Source organism: Panthera onca, chromosome D2, assembly GCF_046562875.1.
Source record: "Panthera onca isolate mPanOnc1 chromosome D2, mPanOnc1 haplotype 2, whole genome shotgun sequence".
Lineage (NCBI taxonomy): Eukaryota > Metazoa > Chordata > Mammalia > Carnivora > Felidae > Panthera > Panthera onca.
The window spans coordinates 64,492,381-64,516,814 of NC_138349.1; the positions used below are offsets into that span (position 1 = coordinate 64,492,381).

Sequence of the window (24,434 nt, forward strand, 5' to 3'; positions counted from 1 at the left end):
GTGAGAAAATAAGTTTCTGTTGTTTAAACTACCCAGTCTGTGGTATGTTGGTATGGCAGTCCAAGATGACTAATACAGTGACTGTCCCCATTTTGTGAATTAGGAAGCAAACTGAGAGTCACTGGCAAAACTGATATTTGAAACTGATTATTTTTTTTTATAAAGGCCCACTATTTGAACTGCCCTCGGAATTTTGAGCCAGAAATAATGAATGTAGATAGCTTTAAAAAAAATACCAAGCACTTCATGTGTTGTTGTTTGTTTGCATTTTTATTTTCACTAGGCCTAGCAGATACAGTCAGTAGATTTTGCTCATTCCTATTCATTATCATCTGATTTTTGTGTTCTAGCAGGATGTTACTATTTGAGCTTTCAGAATTCTAGGTTAATATTAAAAAATGCAGCCAATTTTCCTGAAATTGCAATGCTGAGAAATCCAATAAGATTTACTGTTGCTGTATTTGCTATCTGTAAAACATATTAAACACAAAATATCCAGTTTGTGCCTGCAACTAGTTGGCAGTGTCCCATTAAACCATATTAAAATTAACTTCTATTAATTGGATTAGAAATTCAGTGAGAATGACAGCTGCTAGTGCCTTTTGCAGTTACTTTGTTTCTCTATAATCCATATGGCAGAAATCACATAATGCTTTTTTCCCCATTGAAATGAACACTTGAGATAAGGAGGATTGACTGGATGTGATCAGGGTATGTGCATTTGTTTTGTTTTCTTTAAATTTTTTTTGTAAAAACTAAACTATCTTTTTCTCTTCTTCCACAGGTTTTCACCAGCCATATTTATCTATCTGATTAGCATTGTTCCATCATTATGGCTTCTTGAAATGCACCATGAGACCCAGGTATGGCCTTTTGGAAAGTAGGAAAGTGGAAAATTCATCAATAAACTACTTTCATACTATAATCCAATTTGTTTCAGAAATGCATGTCTCAGAGGAATTGGAGTTATCAAGAATTGAATAAGTAAGAGGCCATTAGCAAAAGAAAGTGAATTCACAATCTGTCAAAACCAATAAAAATGTTACATTTGTTTAAGATTTAAAATTGCATAATTAATTAACAATTTATGTTAGAGATCTTGTTCCTAAGCACCCCCTAACCTCCGAATATGCTAGAGTTTATATGGGGGGGCAGGCTGTGTGTAAAAATTTGGTTTTAAACTTTACAGATTTAATGAGTTTCTATATTGTACCAAGAATGGGCAGGGCTCAATAATCCAGCATCCTCTGAAATATTTTTAAAAATAGAAAAAACAAAATAGAAACCCATTGTCTATACCCTGCTATGTAAATACAGTCAAACTTGGAGGGTCTATTTGAAATAGTCTATCTTAAAATTTAGGCCTTACAGATTACAAAAGATTCCCTTTTGAGAGTCCTAAAGTCCTATGATCTGTTTTAGTGAAATAGGAATTCTATTCTGGAGCCAGACATTCAGGGTAAAGGAGAGGAGTATGGCACCCACCATTGGGAAAGGTGGACTATATGTATGAGGACCACACTGATTTAAAAAATAAACAGTGGTTTCCAATAAGAGTCCCTAATCTATATATAAAGAAAGAGCTGCTAAGCGAGTTGCTTCTCACATGGGCAACCCTAAGTCTCAGGCTCTGGAATGGTCTCACAATCTGTTGTTATTAAGGCTCCATACTGTGGATGGCAGATCCCATCAGATTCCAGACCAGACTTCACATCTTCAGAGCGTGGATAAAGGAACTAGGTTACAGATGAACTTTAGCTATGGTATAATTTTAGTACCTTTACTGATAAAATGCTTTAGTCAAGATAAGACTTTGCCCCTATACAGATTTCTTTCCTACAGTCAATCATTTTATAGTAAAGTTAAGCCTCTTGTGTATGTTTCAGATATTCAAACTGCATCTGGAAAATGTTCCAAATTTTAGGTACACACAGGGGAATTTAACTCTATGGACTATTTTTGAAGAATTCCACAAGCACATACCAATAAAACAGGCATAAAGAAAACATTTATCTGCCTTAAATCTCCTATTTAAAAAGTATTAAAGTCATAGGCTATCTCTATGTCTGTGGCAAAAATATTTTTGTAACAATAGATAGACTGGTTCAAGTTATCATGGTTTTTAAAACTGTACCATGAGGAGTTAGGGGACTGTTTCAATTTCCTTACTACTTACAACTTTCAGGGTTATGGAAATAAGCTCTGGTGATTTGAATCATTTTTTTCCTTCACATCCAATTCTATAACATGACTATCATCCACAATAACAATTCATTTCCCCAAACGCTTTTATAATATAAATGCATTGCACAGTTAATTGATATACAGGTCAAATCCCATTACAACAAATAGCATGCAACCAAAAGCTCTCTTTTTAATAAAAAAAAGATTTTTGAGCCCCAGGCAGTACCTCTCTAATTTTCATACTACAAAAGAAATTGGACCTTTAGTAGTAATGGATTTGACTCATTTTGACACTAAAAATTAAAATGAATGCCCAAAGATTGATTTGGGCAGGGTGGGCAGAGATGGAAGTAGAAAAAAGTAAGAGAAAGAGAGACAAAACAGTAGTGGAATTGCATCTAAGGAAAAGAAATGGCAGAAAAAAAGGAGGCACAGCAATTGTCTTAGTCCATTCATTTAAAAATGTTTGGTTGTGATAATAACCACTTTTCTTTATATCATCCTTTTTTTTCCCAAAGTATTTTCAAATACATTTTCTCCTTTATGAACTCAGGAACTCCATAAGTTAAGCACGGTATATATATATATATATATTTTTTTTTTTTTTTTTTTTTTTACTTTATAAAAGAGGACGGCTAAGACTCAGAAAGATTAAATAATTTTTTCAAGGCCTGCTCAGCTAATCAGTAAGAATTCTGGGGCTTAGCACCTAGGCCTTGATCCCTGCTCTGTTAACCCACACTGCCTTTCTCAGTTACATGTTCTATGTTTTACAGGAGTTTTGAATCAAAATCATCTGACTTTTTTTTCATGACAGGAAAGAATAATTAGTTTCTTTTCACATTTTCCATGTATTCTACATCCTAAAAGTTCTAACCTGTGTTTTGGCATTCGTAAAACATCTTGACCTATTTCATGAAGAGATTCCAAATCTTAAATGATCAATTCTGTGCCTTTGTTTCTGAATCTGGCTAGGTTTACATAGCTGAAAACAACTATGACCGTAACTCTTAAGTCTATTTACGAAGTGGCAAAATTAAAGCAATGAAAAGTTTCTAGTCTTGAAGGTGTTTTAGTCTGGTTTGACCCAAAGGAATATTTTTGAAACTAGTAAGAGTTTTTAAGACATAGCCCATGAAAAAGTGGTTTGTTGGTACCCAGAACATCTACATGACTCACCTATACAATGCGAAATGTAAATAATATTACCATAAAAACAATACAAGTTGCGTTAGGTTGTAGGCATCAAACCAGTTGGTTTTTGCTGTCCAAATGCAGTTGCCACTTAAAGGAAAATTTCATCATTTTGTAGTAAGTAGAATTACAAGGATGGAATGGGACTCAGATAGGTTGTAATATCTTAATATGGACTACAAAGCTATTTGCTACTGCAGTGCAGATGACTTTATTTAAATAATATGTCTATGGATTTTTGGTGATAAGGATGTAAAAAAACATATGAAGGTCACCATTTTTAATATACACTGTGCTGTCATGCCTGCAAATAAAGTGGTCAAAATTTGTTTCCTACTGCCTATTTGATTCTCACAAAGCTACTATGCAATGAGGATTTGTTGCTTGGTTCAAAGATTGAATTTTTTATCTTCATTATCTTTTCTTGGAGCCTTAGTTGTACAGAAAAAAATAGTGTGCAAACAGCTGGATTTTTGCTTTTAGAGATATGGCACATGGCCATTTTTCCTAATTATTCTTGTCATTTCACTCATAACACTAGTTGTTTTGGGAGAGACTAGAAAAAAATAGCTTCTTGACATTTCTTTTTACTTTTTCAAGTGGTTTATTTAATGATCGATGCAGTATCCAAAATAATTAAGAAAAATATACTTCTCACAGCGTTAGCATTTGAAAAAAAATAGTTTCTCTAAACCCAAATACGTGAGTGTGGGTATGTGGTGCTGGTTGGTGGTGGTGATGGCAGTGCTGTGTGCATCTGTTTGTTTATGTTTCAAAAGTATGTTAGCCCTGCAGATGTTTAAAACAAAATCTTCAATCTTTTTTTTTAAACAGTGTGTGAAGTAATCAGAGGCTACCACTACATTTTCAAGTGCCACCCCTTTTCTCTCTTATAAATCTTTTCTCTACCTCAGATTCCCAGCATCTGGATAAAAATCATGCACAGTCCACCTGCAGAAATTTACACACAAAATGAAAGAGTGAGAGGGGGAAAACATTTAGTTTAGGTCTTTGTCAAATATTTCGTAAACCTAAGTTGACTTTCAAACTGCCACTAAAATGTATATTTTGATGGGTGAACATGATAATTCTTTTGATTGTTACAGTGCTTAACAGGCAAGATTGAATGTAATTGGATTACTGACCTAAGCAAATGGTATTTTAGATAAAGAGCCTTCTGGACAAGAAATAAACTCTTAGAATCAGCACTTTGGCCAAGATCATACATGTTTTAATGCTGTCGTTGGTTGTTGATTTGTTTTGCAATTGTTCCAGGATTCAAGAAAGGAAACCCAACTATGACTCCATAAATTGTACAGCTCTCAAATACCAACAGCAGTTTTCACAGAACTAGAACAAACAATCCTAAAATTTGTCTGTATCCACCTAAGACCTCAAATAGCCAAAGCAATCTTAAAAAAAGAAAAGCAAAGCTGGAGGCATCACAATTCCAGAGTTCAAGTTGCATTACAAAGTTGTAGTGATCAAGACAGTATGGTACTGGCACAAAAACAGACACATAGATCAGTAGAACAGAATAGAAAGCCCAGAAAAGAACCCACAACTATATGGTCAACTAATCTTTGGCAAAGCAAGAAAGAATATTCAATGGGAAAAAGACTGTCTCTTCAACAAATGGTGTTGGGAAAACTGGACAGCAACATGCAGAAAAATGAACTTGGACCACTTTCTTACACCACACACAAAAATAAATTCAAAATTGATTAAAGACCTAAATGTGACACCTGAAACCATAAAAATCCTGGAAGAGGACACAGGCACTAACATCTTTGACATTGGCTGTAGCAATTTTTTTCTGGGATTTGTCTCCTGAGGCAAGGGAAACAAAAGCAAAAATAAACTACTGGGACTACATCAAAATAAAAAGCTCAGCACAGTGAAGGAAACAACAAAACTAAAAGGCAACCTATTGAATGGGAGAAGATGTTTGGAAATGACATATCTGAGAAGGGGTTAGTATCCAAAATTTATATATATATATATATATATAACTTCTAAACTTCTAAAACTCAGCACCCAAAAACCAAATAATCCAATTAAAAATGGGCAGAAGTCATGAACAGATATTTCTCCAAAGAAGACATACAGATGGCCAAAAGACACATGAAAAGATGCACATCACCACTTATCATCAGGGAAAAGCAAATCAGAGCTATAATGAGATATCACCTCACACGTGTCAGAATGGCTAAAATCAACAACACAAGAAAGAACAGTGCTGGCAAGGATGTGGAGAAAAACGAACCCTTGTGCACTGTTGGTGGGGCTGCAAACTGGTGCAGCCAATGTGGAAAACAGTATGAAGGTTCCTCAGAAAGTTAAAGCTAGAACTACCTTAGGATCCAGCAATTGTACTATGAGGTATTTACCCTATTAATACAAAAACACTAATTCAAAGGGATATATTCACCCCTATTTTTATGGCAGCATATTTATAATAGCCCAATTATGGAAGCAGCCCAAGTGTTCATCGATAAATGAATGGATAAAGAAGAGGTGGTATATATATTCAACGGAATATTATTCAGCCATATAAAAGACTGAAATCTTGCCATTTGCAATGACATGGATAAAGCTAGAGAGTATAATGCTAAGTGAAATAAGCCAGTCAGCGAAAGACAAATACCATATAATTTCACTCATATGTGGAATATAAGAAAAAAACAAATGATCAAAGGGGGGGAAAAAGAGAGACAAAACAAACAAACAAAAAAACTGGACAATTATAGAGAACAAACTGATGGTTACCAGAGAGGAGCTGGGGTGGGGGTGGGGGTGAGTTAAATAGGTGATCAGGATTAAGGAGTGCACTTGAGATGAGCACTGGGTGATGTATGAAATTGTTAAATCACTATATTGTACACCTGAAACTAATATAACACTGTATATGTATTAATTGGAATTAAAATTAAAACTTAAAACATTCTACAGCTCTGCACAATGAACTTGGAGCTTCTACATCCTCATAGACTTGTGGGAAAGTAAAACATGTATAGTTGAGTCTGTTCTCATATTAATTGAAAAGTGGTTTTCTATCTCAAGACTATAATCTGATTTTTGGAAATGTTTATGCATGCTGTGTAAACTCCACATATCTACTCATAATTGCTTAGATAATTGAAGCCACTTGGAACTCTACCTATTGTGTTGTTTTTTTTTTTTACATATTGCCTTTTTACAAAATTCTTAGCATTGCAGTAGCCAATCTGAAGGGATGTCACAAAATACCAGCAGCAAAGAAAACTTCAATCAAACTTTGATGTCAAGTGAACAAGCCAATGGAGCAGATGATCTCATTAAGACGGTGAGAGCTTTTTCCACTGTATTTTAAAGGATCTGGCAAATCACCTTTTCATTTGGTGAGAATAACATGCTCTACACCTTGCAGCTCATTCTTTCCTAAGGAAATTTGCCAATCATTTAATCGTTTGCTCAGGATTTTGCAAAACAATTGTATTTTTATATTTATTAAACACATTTAACATGCATAATAGTCATATATATCTAATATACCTGTATATTAATAGGTATATTTAACTTGCAGCATTAAGTAACCTATAACACTTAGGTCAGACAATGTATGCACAAAGGGAGATACATATTTTTGGTAAAGGAATGATATAGTTAAAAGATTGGGATCTGTCCTGTATATATTTTAGGAGTTTACATTAATAAAATAGGGGAGATTTTCAGCCAAAATAGAATTACTTCTTTGTTCTTCACATGCCTGATATTTGTCAAACTAACCATGGCCTATTAGGAAATGATATATGGGAGAGACTCGAGGCCCAGGCCAGTACCAATGAGCCATGGTTTCAACAATAAGATAGATTATTGATTCTAAGAGATTTAATTCAGTCTAATTCATGGATTCTAAATCAAGCTCCCGTCACAGCTGACTGGCATCACTTTGAAAAAATCACTTAATCTCTCTGTATCTCAGTTTTTCATCTGACAGTTGAAAGTATTAATATCTACCCCACTAGTATGCTTCCTATAAGAATTAAGTAGGATGTATGGGGCACTTGGGTGGCTCAGTCGGTTAAGTGTCTGACTTTGGCTCAGGTCATGATCTCGCGGTTCATGAGTTCAAGCCCTGCGTCAGGCTCTGTGCTGCCAGCTCAGAGCCTGGAGCGTGCTTCAGATTCTGTGTCTCCCTCTCTCTCTTCCCCTCTCCCACTCACACTCTGTCTCTCTCTCTCTCAAAAATAAATACACATAAAAAAAAAAGAATTGAGTAAGATGTATATGAAGTCTCATAGAAGAAATATGAAATAGTGTGTAAAGGCAAGATCACTGATCTTCATGTGTGGCTTCAATCAGGTTAGCATCCTGCTTTGTCTTATCCTGCCTTTACCTGTACATCAGTAAGTAATTGAGAGGAGTAAATAGATTTGCACAAACATAGTCAAGTTACTTGTATAAATCAGAATCAACTATCCAATCCACTGGAGACCAACATTCCTGTAGTCTTTAAAAGATTATAGCCTCTGAGGGCCAGTAATATATTTTAAAACTGATTTAGAAGTTAAACGGGCAAGAGATATCATTCAGAAAACAAGAAAGGGGTGTAAATTTTTCTGAGAGTCCAAGATTAAAGGCAGAATAAAATTTGGTTACTAGCTTATAGATTTTTCAATTATGTTAAATGTTCAAAATAAAAATAGTAACTATAGTTAGTCTCTTTCTTTACATTTACGTAATTAATAAACATTATTATACATTCTCTCATTTGATGTAGCAGTGTTTTAGAGCAATAAAAAACAAGGGATTTGTACCATGTTAAAATATTCCCAGATTACTAAATTCAGACTTGAAATCTCTGAAAGAAAAATACAAGGATTTTTTTGTGATTTTAATATGGTATTTAAAAAGTTTTGCTATGTGTTGTGTCATACATTGTTACAGAGAAAGTAAAATGAGAAGTGATCTTTAAAACGTCATCAGATTGGCTCTTTAAATACCAAATGCTACAATCCTACTAGCAAGTGTGAGGTTTAAATTACTTCTTATAAGGCTGCCCCATTTTAAGAACCATCTTAGCTTTTTTTCTCCAGAGTCTTCAGTTGAAAGGAGCTTTATTTTCTTTAGTAGGTGAAGAATCATTTTTATGAAAATGACCTTCCACAAAAACTGTGGATTGAAAGCCATGGTGAAGATGGCATCACTTTCCGAGGTGGCAGCTCATGGTCCTTCTCTCTGTATGACATTTCTGTTACACAGGCCAAAGTTTTTGTGAATAACTTATCTACAGTATGTGAAAAAGTTTGGACTTTGGGACTCCATCAGACATTCTTGCTAATGCTCATAATTGGAAGATGGCTTCTACCCATTGGAGGCGGGATCACTAGGGACCAACTCTCTCAACTTCTCCTTATGTTTGTGGGAACAGCTGCTGACATACTGGAATTCACAAGTGAGACCCTGGAGGAACAAAATGTGAGGTAAGTAAGCGTGCAAGGTCAGGCCCTCATACGTGTCTATTCTTTTATTTACAGAAGAAATATAAGGATTTCCAGTCTATCATATGACCGGTGATACAATCATAGAATTTCCTGATGTTCAGGTTTAGGTACGAGCCCAGTTTATATATACGTGAACTTCCTGCTAAGGAAAATGGGCAAATAATATTTCCTTTGGGTGAGAACAGAAAGGCTCTACATGGCTGCATGACCATAGCTAACCTATGGGGCTGTGGTGATCAGAAAACCTAGAGGTAGAGTCACCATCCATAGCTCCTCTCTCATATTCTCAAATGTCCAGGAATGCCCCCAATCATAAAATTCTCTTCTAGAGCAGAGCATAGCTACCGTTCCAGGAAATCACCTAGAAAAGACATAAGGAAATCTCTCCTCTACCCAGGTGAGAATTTATATTCCCTCGTGTGAGTGGAGAATGGGGCAAATTAGGTTGGGGTTTTTTTTTTTTTTTTTTGGTTTTTTTTTTTTTTTTACTAAATTTTATTTTTAGTCAGTTTTGTTCAAAGTGCCCAAAGGCTTTCTGGTGGAGATGCCTATAAATTAAAACTTATTGAGTTGGTACTTTTATTTTTGCCACAAGCAAATAAACTCAGAATCCATGATCACATCTGTTTATGGAACTACTTTCTTACCTTTAGGGATTTAAGTCTGAGTGCCTGTATGTACTTTCAGCTTGGGTTGTTTTGCACTGTGCTATAAAAATAAATTGCAATGAAGCTGGCTTTTAATGCTACACTTTACTTTATGCTGTGTTTCTCAAATAACGAAACATAAAGCTGAGCAAAATGCACTAACTTACTGAGTAAACTTAATATCCCAATTATAGCACAAAGTATATCTGTAACCATAGGTTACCTGTATATAATCATTTCCTATTCCATTTGTACTGATTTTTCTTATACTTTATTAAGTACACATAGAATTTTAACAAGAATTCAATTTAAATTGATCCATTGTCCTCAAAATGTTGATTTCAGTTTTGTATCTTTAATACCTTACATTTAGCCAGTGCTTTACATTGTATAACAAATTTTCAGATACTTTAGGACACCTATGACACAATGGGATTACAAGAAAAACATGAAAAAATCATGACCAAGCACATAAAAACAATAAGTAACTATATAGGCACAGTGACAGGGCCATAAAAATAAAAATATGACTAGCCAAACTGTATAGAAATAAACACATACATGCTAAATATCTAGGGAGATGGGAGGGATATAGGGTAGGAAATGGAGTATTCAGGAGGAATATGTTTTGTAGGGCTGATAATAAAAATGCGAGAAATGGGCACCTGGGTGGCTCAGTCAGTTAAGTGTCTGAATCTTATTTTGGCTCAAGTCATGATCTCATGGGTTTGTGAGACCAAGCCCTGCATCTGGCTCCACGCTATCAGTCTGGAGCCTGCTTGGGGTTCTCTCTCTCCCCCTCTCTCTGTCCCTCTTCTGCTTGCATGTGTGCTCTCTCTCTCAAAATAAAGAAATAAATATTTTTTAAATAAAATAAAAACATAAGAAATTACTAACTCGGCTGTCTTAATGGTCTGTTTATTAGGTCCATCCAGAAATGACACCAAGGTGCATTTAACAGATCAGTGTTTGCCAATAGATGTTAAATATTCAATAGGTTAGTCATTAAAATCTTAATTCCCCTAAAAAACTTTGAAAATCATGAGGTACTCATTCATTCATCAACTGTAGATTGATTATCTAGTGTGTACCAGGCAATGTGCTAGGTGGATACTGAAGAGCAAAAGGTGAGTAAGTAGTGAGAGAAATCCTGGACACACGGTCGTATCCCAATCCAGGTAATTTCAATTCAGCAAATTCTCCTGCCACCTACAAATTAATGTGAACATTTCAAAAACCTTTTTTTTTTTTCTTATTTTAAACTTGTATTATGTCATGAGAAGGGATCAAATAAAGTATGCCCTGGTTATTGTTTTAAATTTTTAATTTTTTTAATGTTTATTTATTTTTGACAGAGAGACAGAGCATGAGCAGGGGAGGGGCAGAGAGAGAGAGGGAGACACAGAATCCGAAGCGGGCTCCAGGCTCTGAGCTGTCAGCACAGAGCCCGACATGGGGCTTCAACTCACAGATCACAGGATCATGACCTGAGCCGAAGTCAGACACAACGGACTGAGCCACCCAGGCACCCCTGTTTTAAAATTTCTTTTAGGTTTCATGGTTTCAGACTGAAGTTTTTATTTATTTACTTTTTAAAATGTTTATTTATTTTGAAAGAGAGAGAGAGAGAGTACATGAACAAGAGAAGGGCAGAGAGAGAGGGAGGGAGAGAATTCTAAGCAGGCTCTGCACTGGGCTCCATCCCATAAACTGTGAGATCATGACCTGAGCCGCAATCAAGAGTTGGATGCTTAACCGACTGAACCATCCAAGCTCTTCTCGTTTTATTTTTGATATAACTACATGGTGTCAGTGACCTTCTGTAGTCTCCTCCCACACGACTCCATCACTACTCAGACTCAGAAAGAATTTAGAATTTTTTCTCCCTCTTAAAACCCACCTTCTGAGTTTTGATTTTGTCACCAGTATCTTCTGTACTGCAAGGGTAGACACTGCAAATGTCTATCTCTTCAGAGGAGAGACTTAAACCCCTCCCACTGGGGTATAGCCTTCCCCTTTGACCTTAAAAAAGACAATCATGAAAAATAAATTTAATGTGTTTGAAAGATGTTCACGTGCAATGGTAAAGGAGGCTACTTCATTATAACCCACTTAGCATTACCTATTTTTATAACATTTTATTTTCTATTTTTATTTAATTCCATAATTTGGACTGACAGATTTAGGAGAAAACCTTCAATAATGTGTACACCACGATGATATCTAGCTCTTTTTCCTGCATCCTGGCTAAATATCTCAAATTCAATTTTTTAAACTTAAACCAATTTCTTTCTGTATGCTCACTTTAAGTTAATTTGCCTAATAGTTATGAATTTACATGGACTTGTGAGATGCTGCAAATTTTTCTTAAGAGCTTAACTTTACACACCATAAAATTCAACTATTCTAATTCTGTGGTTCGATATTTAGTAAATTTATTAATGTGTAACCATAATCAGAATCTAGATTCCTTATAGCTGTTTGGAGTCAATTCTCACTCATTCCTACAGCGAACCCTAGGCAACCTCTGATATGCTTTCTTTCTGCACAGTGTCCTTTTCTAGAAATTTCATGTAAAAGATATCATAAAATATGTAGTGTTTTGTGTGTAGCTTTTTCACCTAGAATGTTTCTAGGGTTCATTCACACTGTTTCATGTATTGGTAGTTACCCGCTTTTTAATTGCTAAATAGTATTCCATGCATATACCACATTTTATTTATTCATTTAATAGTTGATATATGTGTGTACTGCTATTATCTTGCTATTAAGAATGAGATGGCTATGAACATACACTAAAGTCCTTTGTATAGATCTTTTTTTATTTCTCTTGGGTATATACCTAGGAGTAGAATGACTGGGTTTATGTTAAGTACATGTTTAATTGTTTAAGAAACTACCAAACTGTTTTCTAAAGTGGCTGTATATTTTTATATTCCATTTCTTCTCATTTTCACCATTTTTTTAGTATTTTGATTATAAACATTCTGTTATGTTCTTGTGGTATCATATTACAGGGTTTTATTTATTTACTTTTTAGTTTCATTTTTAAATATAATTTATTGTCAAGTTAGCTAACATGCAGTGTATACAGTGTGCTCTTGGCTTTGGGAGTAGATTTCCATGATTCATCACTTACATGAAGCACCCAGTGCTCATCCCAACAAGTGCCTTCCTCAATGCCCATCACCCATTTTCTTCACCCCTTCCATCCTCAGTTTGTTGTCTGTATTTAAAGGTCTCTTATGGTTTGCCTCCCTCTCTGTTTGTAACCATTTTTTTTCCTTCCCCCACAGTGCTCTGCTAAGTTTCTCAACTTCCACATATGAGTGAAAACATATGATATCTGTCTTTCCCTAACTGACTTATTTCACTTAGGATAATACCCTCCAGTTCCATCCATGTCATTGCAAATGGCAAGATTTCATTCTTTTTCATTGCCAAGTAGTATTGCATTTTATAAATATCCCACTTATTATTTATCCGTTCACCAGTTGATGGACATTTGGGCTCTTCCCATAATTTTGCTATTGTTGATAGTGCTGCTATAAATATTCAGGTACATGTTCTCCCATGAATCAGCACTCCTATATTCTTTGGATAAATTCTTAGTAGTGCTATTGCTGGGTTGAAGGGCAGTTGTATCTTTAATTTTTTGAGGAACTTCCATACTGTTTTCCAGAGTGGCTGCACCAGTTTGCATTCCCACCAACAGTGCAAAAGAGTTCCCCTTTCTCCATCCCCACCAACATCTGTTCTTTCCTGAGTTGGTAATTTTAGCCACTCTGGCCAGTGTGAGGTGGTATCTCAATGTAGTTTTGATTTGTATTTCCCCGATGATGAGCCAATGTTGAGCATCTGGATGTCTTCTTTGGAAAGTGTCTATTCATGCCTTTTGCTCATTTCTTCATTGGATTATTGATTTTTTGGGTGTTGAGTTTCGTAAGTGCTTTATAGATTTTGGATACTAACCCTCTACCCAATATGTTATTTGCAAATATCTTCTTCCAATCCGTTGGTTGTCTTTTAGTTTTGTTGATTGTTTCTTTTGCTGTGCAGAAGCTTCTTATCTTGATGAGGTCCCAATAGTTAATTTTTAATTTTGTTTCTCTTGCCTTCAGAGACGTGTCAAGTAAGAATTTGCTATGCCTGAGGTAAAAGAGGTTGTTGCCTGTTTTCTCTTCTAGGATTTTGATGCTTTCCTGTCTCACATTTAGGCCTTTCATCCATTTTGAATTTATTTTTGTGTATGGTCTAATAAAGTGGTCCAGTTTCATTCTTCTGCATGTTGCTGTCCAGTTCTCCTGGCACCATTTGCTAGAGACTGTGTTTTTTTTTTTTCCATTGTATACTCTTTCCTGCTTTGTTGAAGATTAGTTGGTCATACCTTTGTGGGTCCATTTCTTGTTCTCTATTCTACTCCACTATTCTATGTGTCTGTTTTTGTGCCAATACCATACTGTCTTTATGATTACAGTCTGTACTGGAGTACAGGCTAAAGTCCAGGATTGTGATGCTTCCAGCTTTGATTTTCTTTTTCAACATTACTTTGGCTATTTAGGGTCTTTTGTGGTTCCATACAACATGTTGTAGGTTTCTAAAATTTATTTATTTATTTATTTATTTATTTATTTATTTATTTAGAGAGCAGGGGCAGGGCAGAGAGAAAGGGAGAGAGAGAACCCCAAGCAGGCTCCACACTGACAGCATGGAGGGCGCCATCTCACATACCATGAGATTGTGACCTGAGCTGAAATCGAGATTCAGAGGGTTAACAGACTGACCCACCCAGATGCCCCCATATTATAGTTTTAATTTCTGTTTCCCTAATGACTAAACATGTTGAGCATCTGTCTATGTGCTAATTAGCTAATGCTATATTTTCCTTCAGTGAAGTGTCTGTTCAAATTTTCATCCATTTTTTGTTCAATTGATTTTTTATTGTTGATTTGTAAGAGTTCTTTATATTATTTATATTTGGACACAAGTTCTTCTTTAGGTACATAAATGTAATTTCCCCCTCTCCCCGCAAGTATACAGCTTTCTTTCATTTTTTGTCATTCAAAGACTATTTTTAAAAATTTTGATAATGTATCATATCAATTTTTTTATTTTAAGTAGTGCTTTGGGTGCCATATCTAGGAAATATTTTCCTCATCAAAACTGGAACTATTTCCATGTATAATAATCTGACTTAACTTTTTTGTGGTGTAATATAAGGATCTAAGTTTGTGTTCTGTCTTTTTTTGTTGTTGTTTTTTGGCATTGTACCAGAACAGTATTTTGTCCTAGCTGAGACCAATTATGTCAGCACCATTTGTGGAAAAGTCTTTCCCTACTAAATTGCCTTGATATCTTTGTCAAAAATCAACTGACCACATCTGTAAGAGTTTTCTTATATTTTCTATTGTGTTCTATTGCTCTATATTATCTATCCTTATGCCAATAACATACTATTGTGATACTGGAATTTTATGATAAGTTTGAAACTTGATGCTATAAGTCTTCTAACATTGTCCTTTTATAAAAAGTTTTTGGGTATTCTAGGTCCTCTGTATTTCCATTTAAGTTTGATGATCAGTTTGTCAAATTTTATAAAGTAATCCTGCTGCAGTCTTGGTAAGGATTGTATTAAATCTAAGCATCAATTTGTGAAGAAAGGACATCTTAATATTAAGTCTTTTAATATGTAAACATGAATCATCTCATCATTTACTTAGATGTTCCTTAACTTTTCTTATCAATGTTTTGAAGTTTTCGATATATGGGTCTTATTATGCTTTTCCTTAAGCTTATTCTTAAGTATTTTATTCTTTTTGACAAAATTATTAATTTCTTAATTTTTTTTAAATTTCTTAATTTCTTAATATGTAATATTGCTACTACATAAAAATACAATTGACTTTTTTTATTATGATCTTGTACCCAGCAACCATGCTGAACTTGTTTATTAGTTTTGTAAATTCCTTAGGATTTTCTACATGTAAGTTAATGCCATTTGTAATTAAGATAGTTTTCATTCTTTCTAATCTGCATGACATTAATTTCTTTTTCTTGCTTTATTGCAGTGGCTAGAATTTCTAGTTCAATGTTGAATAGAAGTATAAGAGTAGGCATTTCAATCACAAAGGATAAGCATTCTGTCTTTCACTATTAAGGATGTTGTTAGGTATAGGTTTTTCACAGATACGCTTTATAGATGCCCTTGATCAGTTGGAGGGAATTCCTATTTATATCTAGGGTATTGAGAGTTTCTTGCTTGCTTGCTTGCTTTTTTTTTTCTTTCTTTCTTATGGACATTGAGTTTTGTTTATTGATTTTTCTATTTTTATTAAGAATATTATGTAATGGTGTTTTGCATTCTATAAATGTGGTATATTACATTAACTAGTTTTCAGAAGATAAAACAACCTTGATGTCCTGAGTCAAGATAAGTCTCACTTGATTATAGTATATAATGGTTTCTAAGTATTGCTGTTATTTGTTTGCTAACATTTTGTTAATAATTTTTACAACTATGCCCATGAGCATATTGATCTATAGTAATATTTTCTAATGATATATTTTTCTTGCTTTAGTATTAGGATAATACTGCACTCAGTGAATACCTCAGGAAGCATCCCTTCTTTCTTTATTTTCTGAAAGATTTTATAAAGTATTGGTATTAATTTTTCTTTAAATATTTTAAAGAGTTTATCTATGAAGCCATCTGGGCCTAGGTTTTTCTATTGGGAAGATATTTTATTGCTAATTCAACATAATTATTTATAAGCCTCTTCAGTTATTCTATTTATTTCTGAGTTAGTTTTGATTGCATTTTTTTCTTTCTAGGAATTTTCCCATTTAAATAAATTATGTAGTCTTTTATATAAAGTTGTCCATAAAATGATTTTCTTATACTTGTGTCCATTTCTATAGGGTCACTTATTATGCCCCCTTTTACATTATGAATCGGTCATTTGTGTCTTCTGTGTTTTTACTTAGTCATATTTATCAATTTTGTTCATGTTCTAAAATAACCAACTTTTGGCTTCAGTGATTTTTCTCTATTGTTATTTTGTTCTCCATTTCATTGATTTGTGCTGTGATGTTTAATTTTCCCTTCCTTCTGCTTGCTTTGGATTTAATTTGCTTTTTTTTTCTAGTTTCTTAAGATGGAAGCTTATATTATTGATTTGAGATCTTTTGGCTTTTCTAACATGACATTCAAAGCTACAGAATTCCCTCTAACCACTGCTTTATGTGTATCCCATAAACTTTGATATCTTATCTTTTTATTTAATATGGTTCAAAATATTTTCCAATATCTCCTGCAATTTATCATTTGACCTATGGATTATTTAGAATGTAAGCTATTTAATTTCCATATGGAGATTGCCCAAATTTCCTTCTGTTGTTTTCTATTAATTCTGTTGTAGTCTTTAAATTATTTTGATCCTTTAAATTGATTGAGGCTTATTTTATGACCTAGCATATAGCTTATCCTGGAGAATGTGCTATATGTATTTGAAACGAATGTATATTTACAGGTTGTTTGCTTGAGTTTTCTGTAAATGTCAGTTGTGTCAAGTTGGTTATTAGGTTATTTAATTCTTCTATATCCTTACTGATTTTCTGTCTAGTTGTTCTATAAATTACTGAGAATGGGACATTGAAATCCTCAGCTCTAATTACTGAATTGTCTATTTCCTTTTTCAATACTTTTTCATATCATCTCTTACGATATGGGATGTCTTTTCCCATCCTTGTACTTTCAAACTCTTTTTATCTTTATATCTACACGGTGTCCCTTATAGACTAAATATAATTGGATTTGCATCTTTTGTCCCAGTCAATCTTTGTCTTTTTTTTAAAGTTTATTTATTTTTGAGAGTGAGAGAGTGAGAGAGCACAAGCTGGGGAGGGATAGAGAGAGAGGGAGACACAGAATCAGAAGCAGACTCCAAAGCTGTCAGCACAGAGCCCCACATAGGGCTCAACCAATGAACGACGAGATCATGATCTGAGCGAAATCAGACACCTAACCGACTGAGCCACCTAGGCGTCCCATTCTTTGTCTTTTAATTGGAGTGTATATTAGTTTCCCAGGGCTACCATAACAAAATACCACTAACTGAAAGTCTTAAAACAACAGAATTTATTTTCTTACAGTCCTCAAGGCTGAAAGTCCAAATCAAACTGTTGGCAAGGTTGGTTTCTACTGGAGGCTCTGAGGGAGGATCTGTTTGGTGCCTCTTTCCTGGATTCTGGTGGTTGCTGGCAATTCTTGGTGTCCCTTGGCTTGTAGACATAATCACTCCAATCTCTGCCTCTGTCTTCACATGGCATTCTCCCCAGTGTTTCTTTCAGTGTTTCCACATATTCCCCTCCTTACATGGACACCAGTCATTGGGTTAAGACTCACATTAATTTAATATGACCTCATCTTGACTTGATTACATCTGCAAAGACTATTTCCAAATAAGATTACGTTCTGAAGTTTGTATACATGAAATTTGGGTAGACATCATTCAACTTATTACAGTGTGTTTATTCCATTCATATGCAATGTAATGATTGATTTGGTTGATTTTTGTCTGCCATTTTGCTATTTGTTTTTTCTTTCCTAGGTCTTTTTTATTCCTGTGTTTATTCCTATGTTACTCACTTACTAGCTAAAAATTTTTAATAAACAATTTTAATTGATTTTTTGTATTCTTACTGGTTACTTTAGAGATTACAATATACGTTTTAAATCTTCACATTCTACTATAAGTCAACAGCTCCATTTATTCCCCCTATTTTTTACTATTATTGTATTATATATTACATCTTTGTATGTTATAAACCAAATAATACTGTTTTATAATTATTATTTTATAGACTTTAATTTATTTAAAGAAATTAGAAGAAAAGATAACCACACATTTATGTGTTCTCTTGTATTTGCCTACAATTTGAAGATGCTCTTTATTCCTTCTTGTGGATGTGAGTTACTGTCTGGTATCATTTCCTTTCAACCTGAAAGACTTCCTTTATTGTTTCTTCTAAGGCAAATCTGCTACCAACAAATTCTCCCAATCTTTGTCCAGAAATGTGTTTATTTTGTCTTCATGTTTCAAAAATAGTTTTGTTGTATAGAGAATTCATGGTTGTCAATTTTTACTTCAGCATTTTATTTATTTATGTATTTATTTAAAATTTTTAATGTTTATTTTTGAGAGTGAGAGAGAGAATGAGTGGGGAGGGGAAGAGAGAGAGGAAGACAGAGGTTCTGAAGCAGGCTCTGCACTAACGGCAGAGGGCCCAATGCACGACTCAAACTCATAAACTGCAAGATCATGACCTGAGCTGAAGTTGGACACTTAACCCAAAGAGTCACCCAGGTGCCCGTCAGCATTTTAAATATATCATTCCACTGTTTCTTCATTATTTCTGATGAGATGTTAACCATTGCTTTGTTGTTACCCAGTACAACTTGCTGTTTTCAAGATTTTCTCTTTCTCTTTGACTTTCATTCATTTTACTGTGATGTATGTAGGTATGGTTCTGTTTGTCTTTATTACTACAACATTTTTTATTTTGGATCTGTAAATTAATTTTTTTTCTTCAAATTTAAGAACTTTCAGCCATCATCTTTTCAAACATGTTTTCTGTTTCATTCTCTCTTCCTCCTTCTGAGACTCCTATCACAAATAAGTATGTTTAAGTGTGGTCCATAGGTTTCTGAGACTGTTATTTTTTCCCATCTGTTTTACTCTTTTTTTTTCAAATTGGATAATTTTCATTGATTTATCTTCCACATCACTGGTTCTTTCTTTCATCATCTTAAATCTATATGTACAGTCAAATTATATAGTTCACCTAGTGAATTTTTCATTTTGGGCCCCCTAGTTTGAACTGTAGAATTTCTATTTAATTCTTTTTACAGCTTATACTCCTTTATTTATCTGTTGAATCACTGTCATCACACTTTCTTTAATTCATGGAACATAGTTTTATTTTATTCTTTGAACATATTTATAATAGTTACTTTGGTGCCTTTGTCTGCTAATTCCAACACCTAGACCCCAATTTCTTTTTTTTTTTTTTTTTGATGTTCATTTACTTATTTTCAGGGTGAAAGAGTGGGGGTGGGGAGAGAGGGAGAGAGAATCCTAAGCAGGCTCTGTGTTGTTAGCACAGAGCCTGACACGGGGCTCAATCCCATAAACAGTGAGATCATGACCTGAGACAAATCAAGAGCTGCATGCTTAACAGACTGAGCCACCCAGGCACCCTTCTAGACCCCAATTTCTACTGATTTTTTTTTTCCTGAGTATAGGTTACACATTACTGTTTCTTTGCATGTTTTACATTTTTGGTGGTGACTGGACATTTTAAATTATATTTTGTACCAAATCTTATCCCGACTCTTCCCTTTTAACTCAGGCTTCTTCTTATTTTTTTGTTGTCTGAATAAATTGCCTGAACTTAATCTAAGGAATCTCTCTTCCATTGGATTGTAGCCACTGATGTCTCTGCTCCTTTTTCTTTTTTAACTCCTTCTTCTATTTATCTGTCTTTAGCATGGCTTATTAGGGTTATACCTACTCTAATCAGCCAATGATTTGGACAGGATTTGTGATCAAACACTTTCAAGCCATTATGACCTCCACCCTCTGCCAATGGATATGTATGTGTGTTGGATAGCACATTTAAATTCAGAAAGTTTTCATATATATTCAGCTTTTAATTCCCCTGGGTTTTCTTGGATCTTCCTGGCACATGTCTGGCATACACAGAGACCTTATCTAGCCCTTCTAAGGCTCTTATTTTCAAAATTTCTCCATTAAAATTCAAGTTAGTCTGCCAGTCACCCCAACTGAGATTGCAACCTCAGAGTAGCAAGGCTGTAGGTTTTCTCATTCATTTCCAACTAAGTTCATTACTCTTACTGACCACACCTCTAAGCATAAGATTTCACAAATCACTCCAAGCCAAGTCAGCACAATGTGACCATGAGGGACCTCTGGTTTTCATTGTCAAGACCTCTCTGGTAAAACTACTATTCTGACTGACCAAGACACCATTGACATTCCCCTCCTTTTGACTAAACTTTAAAAAGGTCTGTTGTTGAGTATATACTTCTGGCCTTCCTTTCCTTATAGCATTTACTTTAGAAAACTTGCAATTATCAATTCTTTTTCTGCTCCTTTGAGATTAAGTCTTCTCCTAGCCTCTTTCATGTTTTACTATCCAGGAATATCTTTGTAATGGATGTAGAAGATGTCCCTTTGAAATGTGATCATCAAAAAAGATAGCACCCCTATCTCTTGGTCTCTTTGGGGTGTTAGAAGCCTAACTTGGTTAGAAGTTAGAAATCAGTTTTGTTAGTAGCCAATTAGCAAACACAAATAGTCTAATCATGTTGACCAATCTCCCCTTCTAATGTCCTCTAGTACTTTTGCACTAACTCGCGTCAGTGCTTAAAATCTCTCTTGCCTTTTGTTTCAGTAGGGGTGAACTCAATATTTCTCTCTTATTTCAACAGAGTTGAATAAAGTCTTCCTCGCCTGTTTAACTCTGTCAAGTGCAATTTTTCATTGATATATCCAGGCTGGAAGGGTGTGAAAATCCATGGACAAGAATACCTCAGACTCTCACTATTCTTAACCGAAGCTCCACCAGTTTTTCATAAATAAATGTTACTCAATTTGTTGTTTGCCTTTGGTTGATTTCCAGAGATCTGAAGTGGTTGTTTTTGACAATTTGTCTAGTATGTATGTTTGTTGTAGAGAGGTTTTGCTGACCTTTTCACTCTGCTATAGCCATCCTCCAACATTTTTAACAATTCTGAATTTCAATATCATTGCCAGGAAGAGTTAACTGGTTATTCACACATTTAGAAATAATCTTTAATGTACAGTCTTTTTTTGAACACAGATCATTTTTAAAGAGAAAAACTCTATTCTCATAACATTACAGTTATTTCACTATATTTGACCACACAAAGGAGAATTTTCCTATTTTTACACTGTGTTTTCTGCCCATTTAGCTCTTTTTGCTTGGTAAAATATTTTTTCTGGGCTAGGTTAATACTTAATTTTCTCACCTTATTTTTCTCTCTCTCCTTTATTTTTGTTTTCCTTTTCTGAAGAGGTTTGTTGGATGCTTTTCTAAAAACTAGGTGAATTCTATCCATTGATCTCTTATCTACAGGAACATTTACACTTCCAAAAAGAAATCGTTAAACAAATTAGCAATGTATGACTCTGTTTTTACTTTTCATCCAGTAGATTTGGTGCACTGATCTACCAAAGTCCAGTCTTTTATCCCCCTAACTTTCCAGGTGGAGAAGTGATACTCACATCTATAATTATATTTGTCAAGATCTTTTGTCTCTTCATGAATAGAGTTCAGTGTCTGCTTACAAGCTTCTCAGTTGACATTTATGAAGACATTACACATGAGAAAATGAGGTGAGACAATTAGGGGAGACAGTTAGACAATGGAGATGATGTTGGATAAATTCACTCCAAAATTCCTTTACAAATTTTGAGTGATTGCCATTTAAGCTCAATGATTTATTTACTTTCCTTTTAACCTTTCTGAGTAACTTTTACTATCTGACTTAATACAAATTTATCTGCTTCAAAATTTTTCTGGCCATTTTTTCCAAAGTTATTTTTGATAAATTTACTAATATGTTTCTCAGCACTCACATTTCCCCATATTTTGTGTATACTCAGATACTTGTATATGCAAGATATATGTTTATTATTGTAAGGTTAGAATTTGGCTTACATAGGGCGAGGATTTATTTATTATTTATCCCTAGTTTGTGAAATGATAGAATTAAAACACAGAGTTTAAGAAATATGTTCAACATAATAAAAATACTACTGCTACCATTGCTGTTACTGCTGTTGATACTACTGCTACTACTACTGCTAGTACTACTACTGCTGCTACTGCTACTACTACTGCTAGTACTACTACTACTACTACTACAGCTACTATTACTGCTAGTATTACTGCTACTACTGCTGCTACTGCTACTACTGCTGCTACTGCTACTACTACTGCTAGTATTACTACTACTACTACTGCTACTACTACTAGATAATGTTTATTTATCTCTTGCTGTGACCCAAGTACTGTTTTAAGGGTTTTAATTGTGATAAGTTAGTCTTTATAATAGACTATGAGGGGGATACTATCATTATCACCATTTATAAGCTGAACTGTGGCAGGCGAGAGAAGTTGAGAAAGTCTCAAGGTTATAAGATAATAAAAAATAAAAAAATAATGCCTGCATAATTAGTCTGTTTCAAGTGCTGTTCTAAGAGCTTTACATGTTTAACATATTTTAACAACATACTTAATGAAATTATGCTGTAAAATCCAGTAGTTATTATTATTGTTATCTTCATATTGAAGACAGGTAAACTAAAGCATATAGATGTGAAATTACTTGTTCATGTTCATGTAGTCAGTAAATATTCTGGGATTGGAGGCCCACATCCTATCTCTCTAGTGAGGGCTGGAGCTGGTGTTTGAACTCCAGCAACTCAACACCAGACCTCATGCTTCACCATTGCTTTCTGCTGTCTGGCAGACAAATTGCACATGAGTTTTTGGTAGAATTATTGAAGTTTGGGATTAGAAGAAACTTCAAAAGTTGTCGTCTATTGAACAATCTATTTTACATCTGTTGCAAAATCCTCTCCAGAATTTTTTCTCAACAAGTTTTTGTCCAGACTTTCTTTGAAAATCTTCACTAATAGAGAATATACTAACCCCAGGCCATCTCATTCCATTTTGACTTGATATTATTAGAAAGTACTTTTCTCTATTGTGATAAAATTTGGATTCTTATAGGTGCCACTAAAATCCTTTGAATCTGAATTGGCCCTCTGAAGTCACAAGAAATGTTTAATTCCTTTTCCACATGATAGCCTTTAAGTATGTGAAATAAAGTTTTTAGGGACTCTTGTCTTGTTTTTAGTTTCTTGAACTATCCCACATAGAACATGGCTCTAAGATCTCTCACCATCCTAGTCTCTCTCCTTTGGACCAAAAACTTTATAAACTTTCCTCCTAAACCATGAAGCACAATACCTAATATTTCAGATATATTCTGAACATTATAGAATATAGCAGGCTAAAACTTTCTGTTTCCTTTATGTAAATAAGTTTAGCACAATGGTTAAAAGGGCGGATGCTGAAACCAGCTGTCTAGTTTTGATTTCTGCTTCCAACACTTAGAACCACATTACTTTGGACAAATTTCTACAATTCTGTGCCTCAGTTTCCTCACTGATCTAATAGGGATAAGTGTAACTATTTTGTAGAATTGATATGAGTGTGACCCTTAGAAACCCTTAGAAAACTTCCTGAAATAGTATGAGCTTCAGAAACTGTGGCAAAATTGTTTAAAACTTCAGGAACTTATTGGAGGTCTCTTATATATAGACATTGACATTGCAAAGATGGAAAAGTTATAGACTCCATTCCCTAGGTATCTCCACTTAAAATTCTAGACTTTATACTTCTTATGAAGAGACCTATGATTGCATTTGATCTTGGAAAATCACCAATAATCTCACACTGTGGACTTATAATTAGATAATAGTAAGGGAAAATCCTTGAGCTTTCTTTATGGTGGCTGCTGTGAAATGGTATCTCTTCTATCCTATTCTAGGTCATCCAGTTACAACTTGACAAGATCTTTTAGGATCCTGATTGTGTCTTCTGGGGAAATGGTTTCCCATCCAACCTCCATGTCTTATGTGTATATGAGAAGCCTTCCATCAATGTGCAACCAAGTCATTGGTGAAATGTGAAGTAGAACAGAATCAAAGACAGAGCCTGCAGCAACCCTCAGAGAGCTCCCTTTGGGGAGTCATTTACAGATTTAGAAATCCACCTAATTGTGCTCACACCCAGAACATTTCTTAAT

General features: G+C 34.5%; 1 protein-coding gene across 2 annotated transcripts in view; it reads left to right on the forward strand.

Annotated features, from left to right (window-relative positions):
* TMEM26 (transmembrane protein 26) overlaps nt 1–24,434 on the forward strand; it is a 46,560-nt gene that overhangs the window by 15,517 nt on the left and 6,609 nt on the right. For both annotated transcript variants that reach the window (XM_060642677.3, XM_060642676.3), the window contains exons 2-4: nt 785–863; nt 6,590–6,703; nt 8,623–8,843. In XM_060642677.3, the coding sequence (XP_060498660.1) occupies nt 785–863; nt 6,590–6,703; nt 8,623–8,843 (414 nt within the window). The remainder of the gene's footprint in view (nt 1–784; nt 864–6,589; nt 6,704–8,622; nt 8,844–24,434) is intronic.